At 53.1% G+C, this 24,279-nt stretch overlaps 2 protein-coding genes across 4 annotated transcripts; one reads left to right on the top strand and one right to left on the bottom strand.

Annotated features, from left to right (window-relative positions):
- The first annotated feature begins 67 nt into the window (after positions 1 to 67).
- Cul7 (cullin 7) lies at positions 68 to 14,094 on the top strand. Its single transcript, NM_025611.5, has 26 exons — positions 68 to 445; positions 1,167 to 1,748; positions 2,190 to 2,341; positions 2,455 to 2,928; positions 3,480 to 3,618; positions 3,716 to 3,912; positions 4,164 to 4,389; positions 5,245 to 5,482; positions 5,574 to 5,679; positions 6,724 to 6,951; positions 7,174 to 7,264; positions 7,362 to 7,533; positions 7,658 to 7,763; positions 8,052 to 8,147; positions 8,338 to 8,513; positions 8,792 to 8,925; positions 9,197 to 9,379; positions 9,593 to 9,699; positions 9,789 to 9,971; positions 11,024 to 11,184; positions 11,366 to 11,582; positions 11,655 to 11,961; positions 12,788 to 12,933; positions 13,052 to 13,178; positions 13,268 to 13,473; positions 13,698 to 14,094. Exons 2-26 carry the CDS (start codon positions 1,175 to 1,177, stop codon positions 14,019 to 14,021), a joined length of 5,070 nt encoding a protein of 1,689 aa, NP_079887.3. The 5' UTR covers positions 68 to 445; positions 1,167 to 1,174; the 3' UTR covers positions 14,022 to 14,094.
- Positions 14,095 to 16,052: 1,958 nt separating this feature from the next.
- Positions 16,053 to 24,056, bottom strand: Rrp36 (ribosomal RNA processing 36 homolog (S. cerevisiae)). Of its 3 annotated transcripts, NM_001368622.1 has the most exons (8): positions 23,927 to 24,036; positions 22,886 to 23,069; positions 22,436 to 22,577; positions 22,255 to 22,321; positions 22,066 to 22,170; positions 19,841 to 19,915; positions 19,635 to 19,752; positions 16,053 to 17,816 (listed from the first exon to the last, which is right to left on the bottom strand). In NM_001368622.1, exons 3-8 carry the CDS (start codon positions 22,561 to 22,563, stop codon positions 17,680 to 17,682), a joined length of 630 nt encoding a protein of 209 aa, NP_001355551.1. In that variant the 5' UTR covers positions 22,564 to 22,577; positions 22,886 to 23,069; positions 23,927 to 24,036; the 3' UTR covers positions 16,053 to 17,679. The 3 variants fall into 3 exon arrangements, 2 of the variants coding, with proteins under 2 accessions (NP_001355551.1, NP_659106.2); NM_144857.2 differs by lacking the exon at positions 22,886 to 23,069 and having other exon boundaries at positions 23,927 to 24,056; NR_160853.1 differs by lacking the exons at positions 22,066 to 22,170; positions 22,255 to 22,321; positions 22,436 to 22,577; positions 22,886 to 23,069 and having other exon boundaries at positions 23,927 to 24,056.
- Positions 24,057 to 24,279: the final 223 nt, after the last annotated feature.

Consider the following 24,279-nt stretch of genomic DNA (forward strand, 5'->3'; position numbering starts at 1 on the left):
GAAATGGGAAGGCACTTCCGGCAGCAGGAAGGAGGACTAAGAGGAAGAGGAAAGGGCGGTGCAGGACTGGAGGGCTGCGTCGTCCAGGTGGCACCCGCTACTCCGCCCGCTGATGGCCCCCGGCCCCCAGCTTTCCGCTAAATCAGGCGGAAGCGAGCGGTGGCTGGAGCAGGCGGCGGAGCCTCGGAGCGCCTGGAGCACCAGCCAGGACTAGGCTCCACCCTGCAGCAGGCAGTGCGCCGGCGCGCCTCGGAGGCCTCTGCTGGTCACGCCCTCTGCCCGCCTGTCTCCTGCAGAGGCACGCCCCCTCCTCTGCGCCTAGACCCCTTCAGGGGGCCCAGGCGGGGCCCAAACACTCGCCAGCGCCGCAGCCGCCATCGTGTTCCGCGCGTCCCTAGCTCTGCAAAGGACAGGCCTCGCGCCAGGATCCCGGCGGACTTCTGAGGTGGCCAGAGCCCCACCGCAGCCCCTGCCCCTATTCTGGGCTTCCGATCGACCGCGGAGCCTCGCGTCTCCTTCCCAACCGTGCTTCGGGACTATCCTTTACTGGGCCTACCTCCCCATCCTATCCCACCACGCCCTTTCCGGACCTTCTCGGGTCTTGATTCCCATCCACCAAGCCTCGCGCCGCTTATCCATCGGACCCCTGATGCACCCTTCTCCCGGCCTCGCGCCTCTGGTCATGGATGTCTCCCATACCTTCCCCTTCTCCCAGCCCATCGTGCTTTGCTGATGGCCATTTCTGTGCCCTTTCCTTTGGGCCTCACAATCCAGTGCTTCAATTTAGAGACCGCATCCCCCTCCGACACAGTTCTGGGCCCCCACACACCCGTTTCCCTAAATTACTTTTATCTGTCCCAGGACCTTGGGCTTCATTTGTAAATCCAACACTGCTCTATGCCACTGCCCTTCCGGGTGTTCCGAACCAAACCCACTCGAGGCTGCGAGCCTTAGAGACCTCTTAGCTCCAATATTTTGCTCTTGAATAACAAACTCCGCAATGTTCTTCTGTCCAGTCCAGGTCTCACCGGCCGAAGCAGGCCCAACTTTACCCCACCCAGAATAACAGCTGTTGCTGCTTTCGCTCCTCCAACTCCTGGATGCCCTTGTTTTCTGACCTCCCTCTCACTCTAGCTTGCCTTTTCTCTCTTCCTTGTGTGTCTCAGGTGCCACGATGGTAGGGGAGCTACGATACAGGGAATTCAGGGTGCCCCTGGGGCCTGGCTTGCACGCGTATCCGGATGAATTGATCCGCCAACGGGTTGGCCATAATGGGCACCCCGAGTATCAGATCCGCTGGCTCATCCTCAGGCGCGGGGATGATGGGGACCGGGACTCTACAGTGGACTGCAAGGCTGAGCATATCCTGTTATGGATGTCTGACGATGAGATCTATGCCAACTGCCACAAGATGCTGGGCGAGAATGGCCAAGTCATCGCACCTTCCCGGGAGTCCACTGAGGCAGGGGCCCTCGACAAGTCTGTGCTGGGGGAGATGGAAACAGATGTGAAGTCCTTGATTCAGAGGGCCCTTCGGCAGCTGGAGGAGTGCGTGGGCACCGTGCCTCCTGCCCCTCTCCTTCACACGGTCCATGTACTCAGTGCCTATGCCAGCATCGAGCCCCTCACTGGCATCTTCAAAGACCGCAGGGTTGTGAACTTGCTCATGCACATGTTGAGCAGTCCTGATTATCAGATCCGCTGGAGCGCAGGCCGGATGATCCAAGCTCTGTCCTCCCACGATGCTGGTGAGGGACATTTGTGGTGGGGGAGGGAGAACAGGAGAGGGTCTGGGTCGGCTCAGGGATTCAGAGGACACTGGGACAGGACCTTCTGACCTCATCAGTACGGAATGGCTCAGTTGTTGTTCACTTTTAAGTTGGAAGAAAAAAAGAGGGGGCGGGGTAGGGAGAATGTTTGTTGTGGAAGGGGATGGGACGGAGGGGGGAAAGACTGCATAAGCAAGAACATATTAACCCATTAGCTTTTTATGCAGAAGAGCTTAGACTGTTGCAGTGTGTGTGTGTGTGTGTGTGTGTGATAGTAAACGTTGGCTCTTGAAGCAAATCAACAAAATATGTCATTCCCAGCGAGTGCTGGCAAAGGATTGGTAGTGAGTAGAAAGCTAGGAGAGATCCCTGGAAGACTGCGCTTAGGGAACTGTTTCTGATTGGAGGTGTGGGTTTCAGGGACCCGGACCCAGATCCTTCTGTCATTGAGCCAACAAGAGGCCATTGAAAAGCACCTGGATTTTGATAGCCGCTGCGCTCTGCTTGCACTGTTCGCCCAGGCTACTCTCACGGAACACCCGATGTCTTTCGAGGGCGTTCAGCTGCCACAGGTATCTTATGAGGGTCCGAGGTAGTGGGAGCTGTGGACTTGCCACAGAGGGTACTGTGGAAAGAGGGCAGAAGATGAGACAAGATGGGTGAGGGTCAGAGGTGTATCCCACAGGTCCCAGGACGGCTGCTCTTCTCCCTGGTAAAACGCTACCTGCACGTCACCTTCCTCCTGGATCGGCTGAACGGCGATGCAGGGGATCAAGGAGCCCAGAACAACTTTATTCCTGAGGAGTTGAATGTAGGGAGGGGCCGGCTGGAACTGGAATTCAGTATGGCCATGGGCACTCTGATCTCTGAGCTGGTGCAGGCCATGCGCTGGGACGGGGCCTCAAGCAGACCAGAGAGTTCTTCCTCCTCCACCTTCCAGCCTCGGCCAGCACAGTTCCGCCCCTACACCCAGCGTTTCAGGAGGTCGAGGCGGTTTCGCCCCCGTGCCTCGTTTGCCAGTTTTAATACCTATGCCTTGTATGTGCGGGACACGCTGCGGCCCGGGATGCGGGTACGGATGCTGGAGAATTACGAGGAGATCGCTGCTGGGGATGAGGGCCAGTTCCGACAGAGCAATGATGGCGTTCCCCCAGCGCAGGTATGGGCTCTACAGACTGTGACACTGAATTTTCATTCTGGGTGAGGCATCCAATACACACTGGGCATTCTATACTGCGGCTCAGTTAAGTTCCAAAGGACACGGAGCCCTTGGAATATGGGAGCAAAGGTGCGTCAGACCCAAGAAGAAACCGATGGATTAGAATTTGGAAGATGGGCTTTCTGAGGCCAGATGGAAGTACTGAGCCATGGTATCTAAGACAGAGAGGATCCAGGCCGTGGTAGGATGCTTGTAATCCCAGAGGTAGAGAGAGGCAGAAAGATAGGGAGTTCAAGGCCAGCCATGGCCACATAGCAATGTTGAGGTCAGTTTGGGACCCCCGTCTGAAAGAAAGGAAAAATGAAATTAGACTAAAGGGCATAAGGAAGTAAAGGGCATTGCTGAGGAGGAAGGTGAGGCTGTCTGTATACTGTATACATTGTTGCATATATAGTCTATATAGTCTATAGACAGTGGTCACCTTATGGGCCTTAGCTGGTCAATAGCAGGTCCTCTTCCCCTTCCCTTTCCTCCTGCCTCCAACCCTCCAGGTGTTGTGGGATTCAACAGGCCATACCTACTGGGTGCACTGGCACATGCTGGAGATCTTGGGCTTTGAGGAAGACATCGAGGATGTGATTGATATTGAAGAGTTACAGGAGCTAGGGGCCAATGGAGCACTGAGCATCGGTGAGCTCTGGGCTGGAGGTTGGCTCTGAGCAGAGAGAGATAGACCTACCTGGGCAGGCCGTGACTTGGCTGTTGCCACATACCATTTACTACGCAGTCCCGCCGTCCCAGCGCTGGAAGCCCATAACTCAGCTCTTTGCCGAGCCTTACGTGGTACCCGAGGAGGAAGACAGGGAAGAGAGCGAGAACTTGACCCAGGCTGAGTGGTGGGAGCTCCTCTTCTTCATCCGGCAGTTGAGTGAGGCAGAGCGCCTTCACATCGTGGATCTCCTGCAAGACCACCTGGAAGAGGAGGTAGGCACCCCTCAGAAGTGTCCCCCGCAAGTCTGCATCGGAACATTCGGACGCTCGGGAGGTGAAGCACGGAGGTCGGACAGCTTCAGGGGCCCACCACGGAGGGATCTGGAATGTTCAGAGATGCAAGGGTCGGTGGGCTGCCAGCCACAAGAGGTTCAGAATGGTTGATGTGTGTGTGTAGAGAGACCCCCATTCCCACCGAGGATCTGCTCGCTCAGCTGCGACAGGCTGACTTTTCTTCCCCGTAGCGCGTTCTGGACTACGATATGCTGCCTGAGCTGACCGTGCCCGTTGACTTGGCCCAGGATCTGCTGTTGTCTCTGCCTCAGCAACTTGAGGACAGTGCTCTGAGGGACCTGTTCAGCTGCAGTGTCTACAGGAAGTATGGGCCCGAAGTCCTGGTAGGGCATCTAAGCTACCCATTTGTGCCAGGTGCCCAGCCAAATTTATTCGGAGCCAATGAAGAGTCTGAAGGTGAGTGCCCTGCAGACAGCAGCAGAGAGACCTGCCTTTGGGAAAGTGTCCTCCAAGAGGTGTCTCCTCTAACAGTGTGCCATCTTGTCTGAAAGAGATACCCTACCCACAATCCCAGAAACTTACGATGTGCATGTGTGTGTGTGTCTGTATGTCCAGACCCAAGGATAATTACAGATGTCATTCCTCAGCTGTCATTTATCTTTCTTTTATTTAAATTGATTTTATTTTGGCTGAGTGTGGTGATCCACACAGATATTTGAGTTTGAGGTCAGCCTGGTCTACAGAGCAAATTCCAGGATAGCCAGGGCTACACAGAAACCCCTTTCTCAAAACTACCAAGCCCCCTCCCACTCTCCCCACCCCCAAGAAAATTATTTTATTTTATCCCTATGGATGCAGTGCCCACAGAGGTCAGAAGAGGGCACTGGCTCTCCTGGAGTTGAAGTTCTAGATCCTTGTGAGCTGCGCTGTGGATGCTGGGAACTGAACCTGGATCCCTCCCTTCTCTCTTTTACTCTTTCTCTCTCTCTCTCTTTCTTTCTTTCTTTCTTTCTTTCTTTCTTTCTTTCTTTCTCTTTCTTTCTCTTTCTTTCTCTTTCTTTCTCTTTCTTTCTTTCTTTCTTTCTTTCTTTCTTTCTTTCTTTCTTTCTTTCTTTCTTTCTTTCTTTCTTTCTTTTTTCGAGACAGGGTTTCTCTGTGTAGCCCTGGCTGTCCTGGAACTCACTCTGTAGACCAGGCTGGCCTCGAACTCAGAAAAACGTCTGCCTTTGCTGCCCAAGTGCTGGGATTAAAGATGTATGCCACCACTTTTTGGCAGTGCTGCCAATTCTTACCACCCTCTTGTTCCTTCAGCCAAAGATCCCCCACTTCAGAGTGCCAGCCCTGCCCTGCAGCGCCTGGTGGAGAGCTTGGGCCCCGAAGGGGAGGTCCTTGTGGAACTGGAACAAGCCCTCGGCTCCGAGGCTCCCCAGGAAACTGAGGTCAAGTCCTGCTTGTTGCAGCTCCAGGAGCAGCCCCAGCCCTTCCTCGCTCTGATGCGGAGCCTGGACACTTCCGCCAGCAACAAGACCCTGCACCTCACTGTGCTCAGGTGGGGGGCAGTGAGGGGCAGGCTTGGGCACCTGAAGGCCTCACGCCAACCTGATCTCCTTCTACCTTTCCGGCTCTGTCTCTCCCTCTAGAATCTTAATGCAGCTGGTGAACTTCCCAGAGGCGCTGTTGCTACCCTGGCACGAGGCCATGGATGCCTGCGTGACCTGCCTTCGGTCCCCCAATACTGACCGAGAGGTAACCCTGTCCCACTCTGGGGAGAAGCTGGGGGATGGGGAGGACACCAGTGAGGTAGACCCCATTTCCCTGCTCCGGGCGAGGCTTGGAGGACGCAACAGAATCTTGGTGTTCTCGCTTTTAAAATGAAAAAAAAATTTTTTTTTAAAATAGGTAGTACATTCACAAAGTTCACAAGTCCAAATGGCACAAGGTAGTCAGTCCTTGAGAATCCTGGCTCTTCACCGATTCCTATTGTCTCAGTGTCCTTGCTGGTAACCCACTGTATTAATTATTAGTCCATCCCGTGCTTCCTTATGCAAACAGGAACAAGCTCTGTGGACTTCCTTCCAGCCAGGCCCTCAAGAGGAAGGGGAGGGGGTCCCCTGCTCTTGCAGAGGACGCAGATTTCATTCTCAGCACCCACAGGGCAGTTCACAACTGTCTGTAACTCCAGTTCCAGGGAATCAGATAACCTCCTCCTAGCTCCATGCACACACATGGTGTGACACGTACGTGCAAGGCAAATACTCAGACACATAAAATTCAAAAAAAATTTTAAAAAGCTTTTAAGTGAGGGAGTGAGGGACTCCCAGGACTTTCCTTCCTATCAGAGGTCCTGGGGACAGGAGGTGTTAGAAGGGTCAAAGGTCGTGATGTTAATGAGTTTCCCAAAGTGATGCCTTCGGTTTCCAAGCTGTTCTTACTGAGGGTCAGCAAAGTTCAGGCCTTCTCTATCCCCTGCCAGCCCTCTTAAGTGTCTGGGCTGGGGGCGTACACATCTCAACACCAACCCTGCAACTGGTTCTTGGGGGGGCCACAGCTGAATCAAAGAAGTAAGGGTTTTTTACCTGCTCCGCACACACTCGGTGGCTGAGAGCTCCAGGGGCCAGGAAGGCTTTTCCCATCGGTTTGGCCTCGTTTCTCTAACTGCGCCTGGTTTTTATATTACTTCCCACACTGTCTTGCTCAGCTCCCAGCACAGAGTGGCCATGAATCACCACCGCTGTCTGTGTAGCCCAGGCTTGCCCCTTTCTTCACTGACCCCTTGACATCCCCTCTCAGGTGCTCCAGGAACTAATCTTTTTCCTGCACCGCCTGACCACCACAAGCCGGGACTATGCGGTGATACTAAACCAGCTAGGAGCCCGGGACGCCATCTCCAAAGTCCTGGAAAAGCACCGAGGGAAACTGGAGTTGGCTCAGGAGCTGCGGGATATGGTGTCCAAGTGTGAGAAGCATGCCCACCTCTACCGGAAACTCACCACCAACATCCTGGGCGGTTGCATCCAGGTCAGGAGGGAAGGCAGGAGGGAGGGCAGGAGAGAGAGCAGGAGGGAGGGAGGGCAGTGGAGGTTCTGAGCTACCTAAGAACGTGGATGCTGAGCAATGCCAGGGGATCGGGTGCCTGCTCGTGTGAGCCTGGACACGTTCATCCCCTTACGGTTTGACCTTTCCTCCATTTGTGTCTTGCCTGAGCCTTATGTCCTCTTTTCTCTGATGTTCCGGCTCCAGATGGTCCTGGGTCAGATTGAAGACCACAGACGAACCCACCGGCCCATCCAAATCCCATTCTTTGATGTGTTTCTCAGATATCTGTGCCAGGGTTAGTGTCTGTTCCTGACCTGTTTAATTTAGCATCACTGGTTTTCCCCTTTGTTTGTACCTGGACTATGACCTTCCCCCCTCCCCCCTTCCCCCAGGCTCCAGTGAGGAAATGAAGAAAAACAGGTACTGGGAGAAGGTGGAGGTGTCCTCCAACCCACAGCGGGCCAGCAGGCTGACGGACCGCAACCCCAAGACCTACTGGGAGTCCAGTGGCAGGGCCGGCTCCCACTTCATCACCTTACACATGCGCCCAGGTGTCATCATCAGGTAAGGAGCTCCCACAGGCACTCATGGATGGCCCTGCACTGTGTTGGTCCTGCCAGTCACCTGGGCTCTTGAGCGTGGGCGCGATGGATTCCAATTCCCATTGGTGCTTCCTCCCCGGCTCCAGGCAGCTGACTCTACTGGTGGCTGGCGAGGACTCAAGCTACATGCCAGCCTGGGTGGTGGTATGCGGGGGCAACAGCATCAAGTCCGTTAATAAAGAACTCAACACGGTAAGGAGCCCTATGCCATGGCCCACCCCTGTAGGCCCTCTCTTCCCTTCTAAGTCTAAGCTCCTAACCCCTACATATAGTGAACCCCACACAGGCTAGCCTGTTATCCTTGTGCCTATGTGAGGGCATGACGCAATGGGAGAGGCACTGAAGCCCCTTTGTCAGGAGCCCTGTGTGTCCCTGGGGTGGAAGATGGAGGGATTTGCAAGAGAGCTAGAGCTGATGTGGCTGATATTAGTAGCTCTGTCTACACATAAGGTGGTGATAGCCATCTCTGCCCCTCACCAGGTAAACGTGATGCCCTCTGCCAGCCGGGTGACCCTCCTGGAGAACCTGACCCGCTTCTGGCCCATCATCCAAATCAGAATAAAGCGCTGCCAGCAGGTGGGGTGTGAGGACTGCTGCAGGTCTCTGAGCCCCAGCCAGACGTCTGTCACCAAACTACCCCATGGCAGCCCTGAGCCTGATGATGCCTTTAGATTTTGAGCCGGGGCCTGGGGGGGGGGGCTGGTTTAAAGGGCAAAGCCTATGCCAAGGAGGATGTGGGGTCAGCTACAGGTCTTGTGTGTAACAGGGTGGCATTAACACGCGCATCCGGGGCCTAGAGGTGCTGGGCCCCAAGCCCACCTTCTGGCCAGTGTTCCGAGAGCAACTGTGCCGGCACACGCGCCTCTTCTACATGGTTCGGGCCCAGGCATGGAGTCAGGACATAGCAGAGGACCGCCGGAGCCTTCTGCACCTGAGTTCTAGGTATGTGAGAGCTTGCATGTGTGTTTGTGTGGCAGGTCAGGTTCATGGACTCTGTCTGGGTGGGTCCTGAGGAGGCCTGGAGACGGGTCTGTTCTAGGGCTTGGGGAAGGTCAAAGCCTTCTGAGGGGAGGGGATGACGGAAAGAGAAGATAGATCTCTCCGAGTGCAGAGGGAAGCATCCTGCTAGTCCAGGGCTCCTCTAAAAGATTGCCCTGGGTGCTGGCTGCGTGCTGAGTCACCTAAGCCTTAGGGCCCGAACTCTTCCTTCTCCTCCCCAGGCTAAATGGGGCTCTGCGCCATGAACAGAATTTTGCAGAGCGCTTCCTTCCTGATATGGAGGCCGCCCAAGCACTGAGCAAGACCTGCTGGGAGGCGCTGGTCAGCCCCCTGGTGCAGAACATTACATCTCCCGGTAACCACCCACACCCGGCCCCGCTCCTCAGTGTGTGTGTGTGACCTCCATCCCCGTGTGTGTGTGTGTGTGTGTGTGTGTGTGTGTGTGTGTGTGTGTGTGTGTGTGTGTGTGTGTGTGTGACCTCCATCCCCACATCGTCTGGGCCAGACTGCTCCTCTCCCTGCGTGGGAGTTGTGTGGTTGGCTTTTCGCTGTCCCTTGGTGAGCTCAACCTCTCGACTTCCCCAGAGAGGCAAGCCATCCTTAGGTGTGTTATTCTCACCCTCCAGATGAGGACAGCACCAGCTCCTTGGGCTGGCTGCTGGATCAGTACTTGGGATGCAGGGAGGCTGCCTACAATCCCCAGAGCAGGGCTGCTGCTTTCTCCTCCCGGGTTCGCCGCCTTACCCACCTCCTGGTCCATGTGGAGCCCCGTGAGGCAGCACCTCCGGTGGTGGCCATCCCTCGATCCAGTAAGTCCTGGGGACTCCAACAGGAGCTCCACCCCGCTCATGAGTCCCCACTCTGCTCCCCACACCCCCATGCCCACATGTCTGGCTGTCCATCTTCTGTGTGTTACTCCATTCATGAACACCATAGCATGCTGGGAAAGGTCTTCAGGGCTCATCCTCCGGACCTTGAGGGGCCGTCGGTCCTGGCCTTCTGACACTTTTCTCACTCCACAGAGGGCAGGAACAGAATCCATGACTGGAGCTACTTGATCACCCGGGGCCTTCCAAGTAGCATCATGAAGAACCTGACCCGCTGTTGGCGGTCTGTGGTGGAGGAGCAGGTGGGCAGCCACAGGTGTGGAGTTGGGGGTGGGACTCTGTGGTGGCCCCACATTGGATGCCTCCTCATGCCCCTTCCCCTTCCTCTCAGATGAACAAGTTTCTGACTGCGTCCTGGAAAGACGATGATTTCGTACCCCGCTATTGCGAGCGCTATTACGTCCTGCAGAAGTCCAGCTCAGAGCTGTTTGGGCCACGAGCTGCCTTCTTGCTGGCAATGCGGAATGGCTGTGCTGATGCTGTGCTGAGGCTCCCTTTCCTCAGGGCCGCCCATGTAAGTCCCTTCCTGGCCCTCTCCCTATAAACTCTCCCCTGCCTTCCCAAAGTGGACCACCCAGTCTCTCTTCTGTGATGAGCGGATCCTTTGGATCTGACCATACGTTGAAAACTAGGGGAAAAAAATCATTGCATGCAGCAGATAGAGAGAGAGAGAGAGAGAGGGAGAGAGAGAGAGACACTCAACATGTATCTCTGGTTGGTCTCTCGGCCTTGAACTCAGAGGTCCACCTGCATAGGCTTCCCAAGTGCTGGAATTAAAGGTGTCGAGCTACCATGCCACTTCTTTCAAAGCCAGGGTCTCATGTATCCCAGTCTGGTCTTTTTTTTTTTTTTTGGTTTTTCGAGACAGGGTTTCTCTGTGTATCTCTGGCTGTCCTGGAACTCACTTTGTAGACGAGGCTGGCCTTGAACTCAGAAATCTGCCTACCTCTGCCTCCCGAGTGCTGGGATTAAGGTGTGCGCCACCACATCTGCCCCCCCAGTCTGGTCTTAAACTTAGAGTGTAGCCCAACAATGACTGTGTACTTCTGATCTTGCCTCTATTTCCCTAAGCACCAGCATTTCAGGCACGTACCATTCATTATCCCTGTTTATGTGGTGGTATTAGGGATTGAACCCAGGGCCTTAGCAAGCAAGCACTCTAGCTATACTCCCTGCCCCTCCCTAATTCCTAATCCTTCTGCCTCCATCTCTCAAGGGCTAGGATCATAGATGTGTGCCACCATGTCTAGTTGATTTCTTTGATTTTGAGTTATTTGATTTGTAGACACAGTTTGGCAGGGTGGGGGTGGGGGCTGAATTTTCAGTTGTTAATACTACTGACCTGCACAACTGTTAATGTAAGTGTCTGTCAGGCTGCAGCGGCTGTAGCTCTGTAGGACTGTGTGTGCTCCTTAGTCCTGATTCCTTCCAGTACCTCTTGAAGAGGGTGGTGGAGGAAGATGACCGGTGGATGACGGAGGTGGTCATCCATACCTGCTTTCTCTGCCCTTCTCCTTTCTGTCCCCTGGCTCACTCACCCGTGGTTTTCTTACACTCTCCGCTCAGGTGAGCGAGCAGTTTGCTCGGCACATTGACCAGAGGATCCAAGGCAGTAGGATGGGTGGAGCCCGGGGAATGGAGATGCTGGCACAGTTGCAGCGATGCCTGGAGTCTGTCCTGATTTTCTCTCCCCTGGAGATAGCCACCACCTTTGAGCATTACTACCAGTGAGTTTAGATCTTATCTTCCTGCCTCTATGGGGTAGAACATGGGGAAGGCAGGCAGGCTGGCTGTTTTGGGGCAGGGCCAGCTCACATGGCCTGAGTCTAATATACAGGCAGGCCAGAGTGAGAACCTGGGCCATGCTGGCGCCCACACTGAGACCTGGCCTGGCTTTGTGCGCTGCAGGCACTACATGGCTGACCGTCTCCTGAGCGTAGGCTCCAGCTGGCTGGAGGGGGCCGTACTGGAGCAGATCGGTCCCTGCTTCCCCAGCCGTCTTCCCCAGCAGATGCTACAGAGCCTGAACGTCTCAGAGGAGTTGCAGCGTCAGTTCCACGTTTACCAGCTGCAGCAGCTTGATCAGGAGCTCCTGAAGCTGGAAGACACGGAAAAGAAGATACAGGTGGGTCCCAGGGAAGGGCCATGCGGGGAGCAAGTAGCCTTGAACATCCTGTGAACTCCGTTCCCCTTCCAGGTGGCCCATGAGGACAGTGGCAGAGAGGACAAGAGCAAGAAGGAAGAAGCCATTGGAGAAGCCGCGGCTGTGGCTATGGCAGAGGAGGAGGATCAAGGGAAGAAGGAGGAGGGAGAGGAGGAAGGGGAGGGAGAGGATGAGGAGGAAGAGCGCTATTATAAAGGAACAATGCCAGAAGTGTGTGTACTTGTCGTGACGCCACGCTTCTGGCCTGTCGCCTCCGTCTGCCAAATGCTCAACCCGGCAACGTGCCTGCCCGCATACCTGCGGGGGACCATAAACCACTACACCAACTTTTACAGCAAGAGTAAGTGTCTGGGAAGAAGGCCTTGGCCTGGGCTGAGGGACAGGGTAGGCTCCTAAGAAAGGGACCTGAAGTTGGGGTAGATGGTGAGGTTAGAAACCTGGATGGCTATAAACATGGCCTCTCAGCCTGCCTATGTTCAGGAGGTACAAGATACAGGAGATACGATTCCCTTTTGGGGGACAGAATGGCTGTGTGGGGAAGTGGAGGGGCTGTAAATTTTAGCTGGAGTCCAGACTAAAGGAATCTCTTAGGAATTGGGAGGAATAGTCAGACTTCTTCTGAGAGAGGCCATAAGAGTGAGCTTAGGGGTGGGTGTGTGGCCGGGCATGATTCCAGAGGTAGTCAGTTGGATCTTTAAGAGTTTTGAGTCTAGCCTGGTCTGCATAGTGAACTGTAAATCAGCCAGAGCTACATAAAGAGACCCTCTCAGAAAATAGAAAGAGTGGGTGTGAGATTCCTTCCTGATTGGTCACATTTAGTTCCCAAAGTATTCACTGGGCATCAGATTCTAGCCTGGGCAACAAGAGCAGGTGAAGAGCAGAGCACCACCCCCCCTCCCCCCAGGAGTCACCAGACAAGCAGGAGGGCAAACCTTCCTGGCTCAATTCTGTCTGTGCATAATTCAGAGGGCATGGCTGCAGCCTGCTTGGCACAGACTGACTCCTTGTTAGCCAAGGCTTTTTAGGGAAGCTGAGATCAGAAGCCATCGTGCCCAGAAGTCCTGCCTGGGTCTCTACACTGCGGAGACCAGCAAGGCAAAGCTTGACCAACAGAGCATGCCCTCCCCCCTTACCCTCCCCCCTTCTCTCACCTGGCATTTCTCCAGGTCAGAGCCGCTCCAGCTTAGAGAAAGAGCCACAGAGGCGGCTGCAGTGGACCTGGCAGGGCCGGGCAGAAGTGCAGTTCGGGGGTCAGATTCTGCATGTGTCCACAGTACAGATGTGGCTGCTGCTGCATCTCAACAACCAAAAGGTGGCCTGTCCTGTCCCTCTGCTTGCCCTGCCTATTCACTTCTGTTCTCTTGCCTCCATCCTCCCCAGCTCACCCCCCCCCCCCCCCGAGGATCTAAACTCTTTGTATCTCTTCTAAGGAGGTGTCTGTCGAGAGCCTGCAGGCTATCTCGGAGCTCCCTCCAGATGTGCTTCACAGGGCCATCGGGCCTCTCACCTCATCAAGAGGTCCCTTGGACCTGCAGGAGCAGAAGAACGTACCAGGAGGTATGCACTCAGGGCCAAGGCAGACTGCTCTGAGTCAGGAATCGGCTTCCCCGGGCCCTCCCCAGGCAAGTGACCAATGTTCCTTACAGGGGTGCTCAAGATTCGAGATGACAGTGAGGAACCCAGGCCGAGGAGGGGCAACGTGTGGCTGATCCCACCTCAGACATACCTACAAGCTGAGGCCGAAGAGGGCCGGAACATGGAGAAGAGAAGGAATCTTCTGAATTGCCTTGTTGTCCGAATCCTCAAGGCTCACGGGGATGAAGGCTTGCATGTTGACCGGCTCGTCTATCTGGTAGGCAGTGGTGGGCATGGCCATGGGGGAGATGCCCAGAGGTAATGGTAGGCATGGCCATGGGAGAGATGCCCACAAGTGATGGTGGGCTCGTATTTGAAGTGTCTAACTCATGGTGCAGCCTCTCAGTGTGTGACACATGTCCCAGAATGTGTGACTAACACAGAAGACAGTGGTAAGGACTGTGGTTTTGACCTGTCCTTTCCTTCTGATCCTGCTATCAGGTGCTAGAAGCGTGGGAGAAAGGCCCGTGTCCTGCTAGGGGTCTGGTCAGCAGCCTCGGCAGGGGAGCAACCTGCAGGAGCTCTGATGTCCTCTCCTGCATCCTGCACCTCCTGGTCAAGGGCACGCTGAGACGCCATGACGACCGGCCGCAGGTGCTGTACTATGCAGTTCCTGTAACTGTGATGGAGCCCCACATGGAGTCCCTGAACCCTGGCTCGGCAGGCCCCAATCCACCCCTCACCTTCCACACCCTGCAGATTCGATCCCGGGGTGTGCCTTACGCCTCCTGCACTGATAACCACACCTTCTCCACTTTCCGGTAGCCCTGGATATGGGGTTGGGGGTAGGTGAGGCTGGGGCTTTCTACAGAAAATAAAATGCTGGAATTTGAAGCTATGACCTGTATGGGACTGCTAGAGATCGGTGAATGGGGCGTGGGGACTCCAGTTGATGGGGAAGGGGGCCTCTGGCATGGAAGCAGCTTCCTGACCCATCAGGAGGCTTGTCAAGGTCTGGGAAGGTGGATTAGAGAGCAAAGGAAATGTCAGGTGTGTCAACAGCTAAGCCTGGATCTGGGTCCCTCCTTGGAGGCTGTGGCTAGGACTCTGACCGTGCAGGCTGCACACACAAGTCCACTTGGCCACCTTCTTCGCAGTTTGGGCAGGTTATCAAACACGGCCTCTTTGCCCTCATTTGTAGCTGGAGAGAAGTGACTAAGAAGTGACCAGTCGGTCTGTGTCTGTTTTAGCCACCACTCCCAGTGCAAGCTGCCCTCACTGGGGCCTACCCTGAGTAAAAGGTGACCAGGGGAAGAGACCTCTGCAAGCTCCCAAAGCGCGACCACCTTCTGCTGATGGCGTAGGACCTGGTTGGTGAACATCCTAGAAGGGAGTGTGGCTTCTTTCTCCCTCCCATACGCTGCTCCATGTTGCCGTCTTCACCCTTAGCCTCCCCCTCAGGTCAGAGCTGCACAGCTTGACCTTGGGTTCCTGCCTCCTGCTGATCCCAGGCAAGCCTGCTGCTTGGGTGCTGGCTGCCCTGGACCCCCACACATGAATCAGGGTACAACAGTCTAGAAAACGCAGTGCCAGGGGCACTCTCGTTTCAGTAGAGGTACAGGAGGAAGAGTCTTCATCCCTGAAGCTCATCAGTAAGGAGAGAAAAACCCCAACAAAGCAGGGAAGAGGGCGAGTAGGATCAGGTGGCGAGGGAGGGCACAAAGGCCAAACTGAAGGAGCTGGTACCAGCTCTGGAGTAGAGGAAGGGCACAGGGGGCCAGGGTTTGGGAGGGGAAGGATGTGCAGACCAAGCAACCAGAAGGCATGGAGGGCGTCCAGCTTGGCAGGGCCACAGGGCTGTCTTGCTGTGTCCTACTGGTTCCCTGATAACCTTTGGTCTTAAGTTAGCCCGTGACTGCCTAGAAAGGCCGGCACTCAGACAGGTTAGAACTTGTAGGCTCAGGGTACATGGAAGTTTCCTGTCATTGTCACCTACGAGACATCCCTGCTTCACAGCAGACCACAGCTTTTCATAAGCCCAAATCATACTTTTGGTTTTCTTGGATACAACCTTGAAATGTTAGCTGAGGCTGTCCTAGAATTTATGGATTCTGAGCTGACTTCAAACTCATTTCATCCTCTCAAAGTACTGGGATTACAAAAGTATGTCCTATGCCCACTACGGCTAGTGGCAAGCATTCAGCAGCTCAGAATCACCCAGAACTTGAGCTCCAGGGCATCTGGCCTCTGAGCTCCCAGGTACGCAAACATACGTGCAGGCAAAATACCCAGACCTATAAAATAAAATATGCATTTATTGTATGCATATGAGTACACTGTCACTCTCTTTAGAAACATGAAGAGGGCATCAGATCTCATTACCAATGGTTGTGAGCCACCATGTGGTTGCTTGGAATTGAACTCAAGACCTCTGGAAGAGCAGTCAGTGGTCCAGCACAAAATAAAATAAAATAATTTTAAGATTTAAGGAATAATAAAATTCTCAGCTCACTCATTAAGAAAACAAGAAATTCCTAGCCCATACACATACTATAAAAACAAACCCTAGCTAGCCACTCTCATATGAAAATCTCAATTGAAGAAAATAATCTATTCTGGGCCTTAAGAGGAACGTACATAGAACTAGCTAGTTTTATGCGGACTTGACACAGGCAGGATCATCCGGGAAGAAGAAATCTTAACTGAGAACATGCTCCTACAGGGTTGGTCTTTAGGCAAAGCTGTTGGACACTCCTTGACTGGTGGCTGATCTAAGAGGGTCCAGGTCACTGTGGGTGGTGCCACCCCTGGGCAGGTGGCCCGGGTGGTATAAGAAAGCAGGCTGATGCAAGGCACTGGTGGCGCACAACTTTAATCCTAGCACTTGATAGGCAGAAGCAGGCAGATTGAGGACAGCCCGGTCTATAGAGTGAGTTCCAGCATAGTCAGGGCTACAGAGAAACCATGTCTTGACAAACTTGAAAAAACAAGGAAAGAAAGAAAATTAAAAGAAGATGGCACAAGCCAAGTAGAGCAAGCCAGTAGATAGAGTTTCTCCTGGTCTCTACTCAGTTCCTGCCTTGACTTCTCCTGACTTCCCCTCGTGACAGACTGCAAGCTGTAAACTGAAATAAACCATCCCCTCCCCAGATTGCTTTTGGCTGTGGTGTTTTATCACAGCAGTAAAAAGCTAACCAAGACATGCACATACAATCATAGCGACTTCCTTTATGCAGAATGTCCCAAGGGTGTGTGTGATGGCACACACATCCTAAAATGGAGCAAGACACACCGCTGCAGCAAATGCTCTCTCTGCCTCACTACATACGGGCCCAGAAGCCAGGGGGCCCACTGACCACGGACTGAAGCCTCACGGCGAACACTAGCAAGCACTGACTAACATACTGCCTCCCATGCCCCACTCTATCTACTGCAGGGCTGATTCACCCTTTAGACATCTTTTCAGGGCCCACATTTAAGATGGAGGTCCTTGTGATCTGACTTCTCATACTGCAGACCCTCACATTTGGCCTACTGAAACACTAGTTCTAGGTCTTCCATTAAAAACAAAAAACGGGCTGGAAAGATGGCTCAGAGACTACATGTGCTTGGTCCCCAGCACCCGCACTGGTCAGCTCCCAAGTCTTGTAAGCCCAGCTCCATGGGGAAGCCAATGCTTGCCTGAAGGCCCCCGCACTCGTGCACACACACAACTGAAAACCAACAAACAACAACAACAAAACAGGCCGGGCAGTGCTGGTGCATGCCTTAAGTTCTTTTTTTTTTTTTTTAAAGATTTATTTATTTATTTATTATATGTAAGTACACTGTAGCTGTCTTCAGACACTCCAGAAGAGGGAGTCAGATCTCGTGATCGGATGGTTGTGAGCCACCATGTGGTTGCTGGGACCTGAACTCCTGACCTTCGGAAGAGCAGTCGGGTGCTCTTACCCACTGAGCCATCTCACCAGCCCCTTTTTTTTTTTTTTTTAATGCCTTAAGTTCTTAAGTTCTAGCGCTCAAGAGGCAGAGGCAGGCAGATCCCTGTGCGTTTGAGGTCAGCATGGTCTACAGAGGGAGTTCCAGGACAGCCAGGGCTGTAGAAAAACCCTGTCTGGAAAAACCAAACACCACCACAGAATAAAACAAGGAGAAACAGACTTGTTTCCAAAGTGGCTCTTCTGAAGCCCCTGCTCTGAAAGTTCACGTGACCACAGCCATGCCCCCTCTTCATCTGAGTCACTGGCTTAAGGCAAGGCTGCGCCGAGACCATGAGACCGTGAGACCAGATGGTGGTGTGACATGGAGGGAAGGCGGAGGTCTGGCTGCTGTGCAGCCCTAGCGCAGTCCAAGAGCACGCTGGTCTTCCGAGTCAGCCTAGGTCAGTGGTAGTCATCAAGCTCACTTCTGAGCAGGGAAAGATCCAGAGCCGGCCAAGCCCAGCCCCGTTCCCACAGATCCAGGTCTCCTGGGACAGTTCTTACTACTCCTTGCTCAGCGGGAGGTGCCTCCTGTCCTTGCCTGCGTTCCGCCGCCTCTTTCGACTCAGGAAACTCTCCAGCTTCTTGCTGCGTCTCAGCTCCTTGAACTTCTCAGCCAAGGCCAGCTGCCGCTGCTCAGCTAGACAAGAAGCAAGCAAGCTGGTGAGTGACGGAGCCTCAGTTCCTGACCCGACACCAGGAACCCCTTCTGCTGGGCCACGTTGGTGGGAGGGACAGACACACCTTGTTGTGTGTCCTGCTGCTGATCACACAACTCTGTGGGCACTAGGCAAGGAGCTACAGCACAGTCCAGTACACCGGCCTTCCCCTCCCAGTGCTAGAAACTGAATCCAGGTCTTCGCTCATCCTAGACAAGTGCGGTACACTGAGCTATCAAGTACTGCTACCTAAGCTAACTTTCTTTTCTTTTTTAAAGATTCATTTATTTATTATTATATCTAACTACACTGTAGCTGTCTTCAGATGCACCAGAAGAGGATCTGATTACGGATGGTGACTTAAACTCAGGACCTTTGAAAAAGCAGTCGGGGCTCTGTCTTAGTCAGGGTTTCTATTCCTGCACAAACATCATGACCAAGAAGCAAGTTGGGGAGGAAAGGGTTTATTCAGCTTACACTTCCATACTGCTGTTCATCACTGAAGGAAGTCAGGACTGGAACTCAAGCAGATCAGAAAGCAGGAGCTGATGCAGAAGCCATGGAGGGATGTTCCTTACTGGCTTGCTTCCCCTGGCTTGCTCAGCTTGCTCACCTTGCTCTCTTAACCAAGACTACCAGCCCAGAGGTGGTTCCACCCACAAGGGGTCCTTTCCCCTTTGATCACTAATTGAGAAAATGCCTTACGCTTGGGTCTCATGGAGGCATTTCCTCAACTGAAGCTCCTTTCTCTGTGATAACTCCAGCTGTGTCAAGCTGACACAAAACTGGCCAGTACGGTGCTCTTAACACTGAGCCATCTCTCCAGCCCCCCCTAACTTTTTTTTCTTTGAGGTAGGTCTTACTTTGCAGCCTCACCTGATCTGGATCTCACTATGTAGACCAGGCTGGCCACAAACTCCAAGATCTGCCTGCCTCTGCCACCCAAGTGTGTACCACCAACAGCCCAAAGCTAACTTTTTTTGGGTTTTTTTGCTTTTTGTTTTTTCGAGACAGGGTTTCTCTGTGTAGCCCTGGCTGTCCTGGAACTCACTCTGTAGACCAGGCTGGCCTCGAACTCAGAAATCCGCCTGCCTCTGCCTCCCGAATGCTGGGATTAAAGGCGTGCGCCACCACATCCGACTCTAAGCTAGCTTTTTAAAAAAAAAGATTCATTTATTTTATGTATGAGTACATTGTGGCTGTTTTCAGACTCACCAAAAGAGGGCATCAGATCCCAGTACAGATGGTTGTGAGCCATCATGTGGTTGCTGGGAATTGAACTCACAAACCTCTGGAAGAACAGTCAGTCCTCTTAACTGCTGAGCCATCTCTCCAGGTAAGCTAAGTTTTTATGACTTAAGTCTTATTCAACTAAACCAAGTGTGGGCTCCTTTGTGCCTGGACAAGCAGGAGAGTGGTGACAACCATGACGACAGTCTCTCTCTCTCTCTCTCTCACACACACACACACCCCATCTGTCTCTCATGTATCTGAGGACAGCCTTCACCTTCCCATTCTCCTGTCTTCGCTCTTCTGCAAGCATAGGCCATTCTCGTTTGAGGTGATGCTAGGGATGGAACTGAGGTCTTCCTGCATGCTAGGTGAGCGCTCTACCGACCACGCTACACCCCTCCCCCACAGACATCATCTAACTCGAGATACAGATGGTCACGAGACTCTTGGCTGCTATTTCTACTTCCCTGCAGGTCCCCATGGTCTTCCTACAGGAGCTCGCGGGTCCCAGCACAAAACCCAGCACACGCCTACCCCCAGGCTTTCCAGAGCTTGGCCCCACTCACATTTCTTCAGGAAGTATGGCCGATGGCCCTGCTGTGCCTGAGCCCGGCGCTCCTGCTTCAAGGCCAAGCGCAGCTCCTGCTGCTGCTTGCGTTCCTGCTGTGCCATCTCTTGTTGCTCCTGAGGACACAGGTGAGGTGGGGACAGTGAGGGACTGACCTACAGGAACTCTGAACCACCTCACCTGCACCAGCACCCACTCCCTCACCATCCGCTGAAGCAGCTGTTGCAGTTTGTCATGCTCCTCCCCTGAGCGGTGCTTCTTCAACTGCTTTTTCACAAGCTGCATGTTGGAAAATGAGGAACACGGTTAACATTCTGCGGCGAGCACTGTTAGAAAAGGTTCCCATAAATAGGCAAACAACAACACACAATGTGGTCATGCTAGGGATCTGAGTCTAGCACAGCACTAAACACATATGCTAGCACTGAGCAATAGGCTCCCAACCCCTCGCCTTGTTAGTAGCCACATGTGTGTGTGTCTCTCTCTCTCTCCCTCTCTCAAATAATTGTGGAGGTCTATGCACACACATTAAATGGGCAGAGGCCATAGGGCTACAGGCACACACACTGACCACACAGGCTGTCCATGTGGGTTTTGGAAATTTTGACTCGGGCTTGCATACTCTTAGCCACTAAGCCACATTTTTACAGTCGTCTCTCTGTCTCTCTTTGCGTGTGTGTGCGTGCATGCACGCATGTCTGTCTGTCTGTCTTTTAGGGGTTTTTTTGTTTTTTTTTTTTTTTTTTTGAGAAAAAGTTTCTCTTTGTAGTCCTAGCTGTCCTGAAACTAACTTGCTCTGTAAAGCAAGCTGGCCTTGAACTCACAGATCTGCCTTCCTCTTTCTCTCCCAAACGCTGCCACCACCTGGCTCTTTTTTATCCCCCACCCCCCCAAGACAGAGTTTCTCTGTGTAGCCTTGGGCTGTCCTAGAGTTCACTCTATAGACCAAGCTGGCCTCCAACTCACAGAGATCCGCCTGGCTCTGCCTCCCAAGTGCTGGAAGTAAAGGTGTGAGCCGCCACTGCCCAGACTTTTTTATCCTTCTCATGGTTAGAAAACTCAAGCAGCCAAACGTGGTTCTAAGATAGCCAGGGCTACCAAAAGACACTGTTAAAAAAAAACAAAGAGCCGGGCGTGGTGGCGCACACCTTTAATCCCAGCACTGCAGAGGCAGGCGGATTTCTGAGTTCGAGGCCAGCCTGGTCTACAGAGTGAGTTCCAGGACAGCCAGGGCTATAAAGAGAAGCCGTGTCTCGAAAAACCAAAAAAAAAAAAAAAAACCAAAAAAAAGAAGGAAAGATGGAAGGGAGGGAGGGAGGGAAGGGAGGGAAGGAAGAAAACCAAACCAACCAAAGCAAAGCTGGTAAAACAGCGAGTAAAGGCACTTGACACACAGGCCCAGTGGCCTGCCTTGAACCTGAAACCCCAACATGAAGGAGAGAGCTGACACTCTGAAGTTATCCTGACTGCCAACACTCGGGGAGGTGACACATGCAGACCTACACACACTACTCAATAACTAATGAAGCCACTTTACGCTAAGTGCCATCAGTCAGGAACAGAAAGACAATTATCCTTTGCTCTTCTCTGGAAAAGCCACAGCTGATTGCAAATAGAGAAGAGTGGCTGTGGGCGCCTGCACAGGGTGTGGGACGGGCTGCACAGGGAGACTCAGTTAACCCGCAGAGGGGTGCGGCTGCACAGAAAGGGTTCCCAAAGTTTAACAGGACACCAGATAACCATGGCTGACAAGTAACTTCATCTCATATTCTGTTTAATCTACCTATTTATTTATTTATTTATTTATTTATTTAGAGGTAGGGAGATGAGGTTTCATGGCCTGGGGTAGCTTTAAATTCTCTACCTTCCTTCCTCAGTTCCCAAAGTAGCTGGATCATAGATTATAGACGAGTGCCACTGAGCCTAGCTTAATTGAGTATTTCAAAACAGCCAATGAGAGGATTCTGACAGTTCCAAATTGAAACAATGACTACATGAGAGGTGATAGTATGGCAGTTACTTTTTTTTTTTGGCTTTTTTCAAGACAGGGTTTCTCTGTGTAGCCCTGGCTGTCCTGGAACTCACTTTGTCGACCAGGCTGGCCTCGAACTCAGTAATCTGTCTGCCTCTGCCTCCTGAGTGCTGGGATCAAAGGCGTGCACCACCACCGCCCGGCTACGGCAGTTACTTTAATAATTATGTATTGACATGCCGTCCTATCCCACAGGCGTTAGTAATGACTACTATCAACTTAAAAAATAACTGAAGGAAACGGAGGGAAGCCAACGTGAGCACAGCCATAAAACCGACGAACCAACTTACAGCCAAAGATCTACCCCCCAGCACGCTTCCCGCTTCCTCCTCCCGAGGGGCCAGCATGCAGTCGGTTCCCCCTCCACGTGTACACAGAGCAGCCTCACACTACACACCTGCTTCTCTTTGGCTCGGATATCATTCAGGAACTGGTAAGTTTTGTCAAACACTTCAGGGTTATAGTCCCCTGACAGATCATCAAAGCGGGGGTCTCGGGCGACCTTTGCAAAACACAGAGAGAATATAATCCGCTTGTTTAAGTCTCCTGTCTCCAAGGAAGTCCTTGTTCCCTGCTCTTTCCTCACCTTTTTACTGATGGGCACCACCTGACGTAAGAATGGCACCCGGACTTTAGCTGACATTTCCAGAGGCCTGAGGAGAAATGAAAGGCCGGGGGTAAGTGCACTGCCGTCTTGGAGGAAGGTAACAGACATCTGTCAAAGTCCCGGGGAAGTTTTAACTCTGTGGGCAGGCTTTGGTCCTCACCGGTGCTTATCGGCGACACACACGGGTTGTTGGGGGCTTCGCGTTCTAGTGCTGTTTCCAGCTACCAATTGTTTGTGTGCCTTGGGTCTCCCTTGGCCCTGTAATCTCAACAGCTCCTCAAATGACATGTCAGATGTGTCTGCTGCAGGAAAAGGTCACACAACTCCGGTCAGTACCTCCCCACTGCAGGAAAAGTCTTCATCGGGCTAGGTTCAGAATATGAAAAGAACGCCCTGCCAGGCTGGACCACCTAAGTTAGAGCCTGGAGTCACATGGTGTAGGGAGGGGACAGACTGACCAAAGCTGTCTTCTGAGCTCCACGTCCACTTTGTAAGACACACACATGTACGTATACTTGCACAAGCGCGCGCGCGCGCGCGCACACACACACACACACACACACACACACACACACACACACATCAGATACATAGCAAAGACCATCCTTACTTGCTAGGCAGCACTGGTCGCCAAGGTGCTACTCTGTAATGTTGCTAGACAGGATCTGTGTAGCCTTGGCTGTCCTGGAACTTCCTCTGTAGATCAGGCTGGCCTCAAACTCAGAGCTCTGCCTGCCTCTGCCTCTAGAGCTCTGAGATTAAAAAGGCATGTGCCACCACCTCCTGGCCAGAACCTATTTATTTTTGCATAGTAAAAAAGAGTCTGATTTATCCCTCCCTGTGCTAATTTTCATGGTATTCTGAACTCAAAGCTCTCCAGTGGCTTCCATCTCCCTCAGCTTGGAAGTCACTGTGTCAAAGGGTCTCAACCTGAGTCTCAACTCCTTTGGGGAAGGTGTCCAAAGCCCCTTTCACAGGGGTTGCCTACGACCATCAGAAAACATATTTATATTACTATTCATAACAGTAGCAAAAATCACAGTTATGAAGTTGCAACAAAATAACTTTATGGTTGGGGTCACCAGTGTCACAGCATTAGGAAAGTCGAGAATCACTGGAATATGTAGACCAAGCTGGTTTGGAGTGCACAGGAATCTGGCTGCCTCTGCCTCCCGAGTGCTGGTCAGGCGTGTACTAACCCGCCTGGCTAAATACCCTTTTCTAGAGGTTAAGTGGACCGACAACGAACTTTTTGCTTTGCTGTTTGGTTATTCTTTATTTCCAAGTGCACGCATACAGTTTAGTTAGTCGCATCCCGCCCTACTAGACTTAGGAAGAACCCAAATCCTCCCTTTAAGAATATGCCCAGGCCTGGCCCGGAGACTTAAGACCTATAAACCCAGCACTTGGTAATAAGGCAGGGCGGCCAAGAGTTCGAAACTGGCCTGGGCCACATTATGAGACATCCCCGCCCTCCGTACCCCGCCCACCGCCATGTTCCAAACCAAACCAAACCAAACCACGAAACTTCTCCCAAAGTCGTAAAGCGGGAAGCACCCGCTCCTCTCGGCCTCCATTGAACCGCGGCACTCGGGCGGCTTCTGTTCCCGCAGCCAAACGCCTCCCGCTCACCCCAGCCTTAGGTCCTCACCCTTCAGCCGGTCGCCAGTCACCTCCCCGCCCTCCATAGCACGGTGAGGACCTTCGGCCTCAGCCCTAGCCCTAGAACCAGCCTTCCGCATGTCTTCCGTAGTCCGGGCTGAAAACTTGCACGACTTCCGCTCACGACGAGGTCCCACGTCCCACCCTTTCCGGAAGCCTGAGCCAATGTGCTGAGGGTTCTGCCAGAAGCACCGCCCCGCAGCCGTAGAACTTCACGTCTGCGGAGAGGCTGCCAGGCTCAGTGGCATCGGATTTCTTCAGATGCTTGGCCCTGAAGCCAGAACCGCAAGGGTGGCCCCTTTGCCTCCACCCCTCTATCGTAGTCGCCAGAAATAGGACACG

This window comes from Mus musculus, chromosome 17 (genome assembly GCF_000001635.26).
Source record: "Mus musculus strain C57BL/6J chromosome 17, GRCm38.p6 C57BL/6J".
Taxonomy (NCBI): domain Eukaryota; kingdom Metazoa; phylum Chordata; class Mammalia; order Rodentia; family Muridae; genus Mus; species Mus musculus.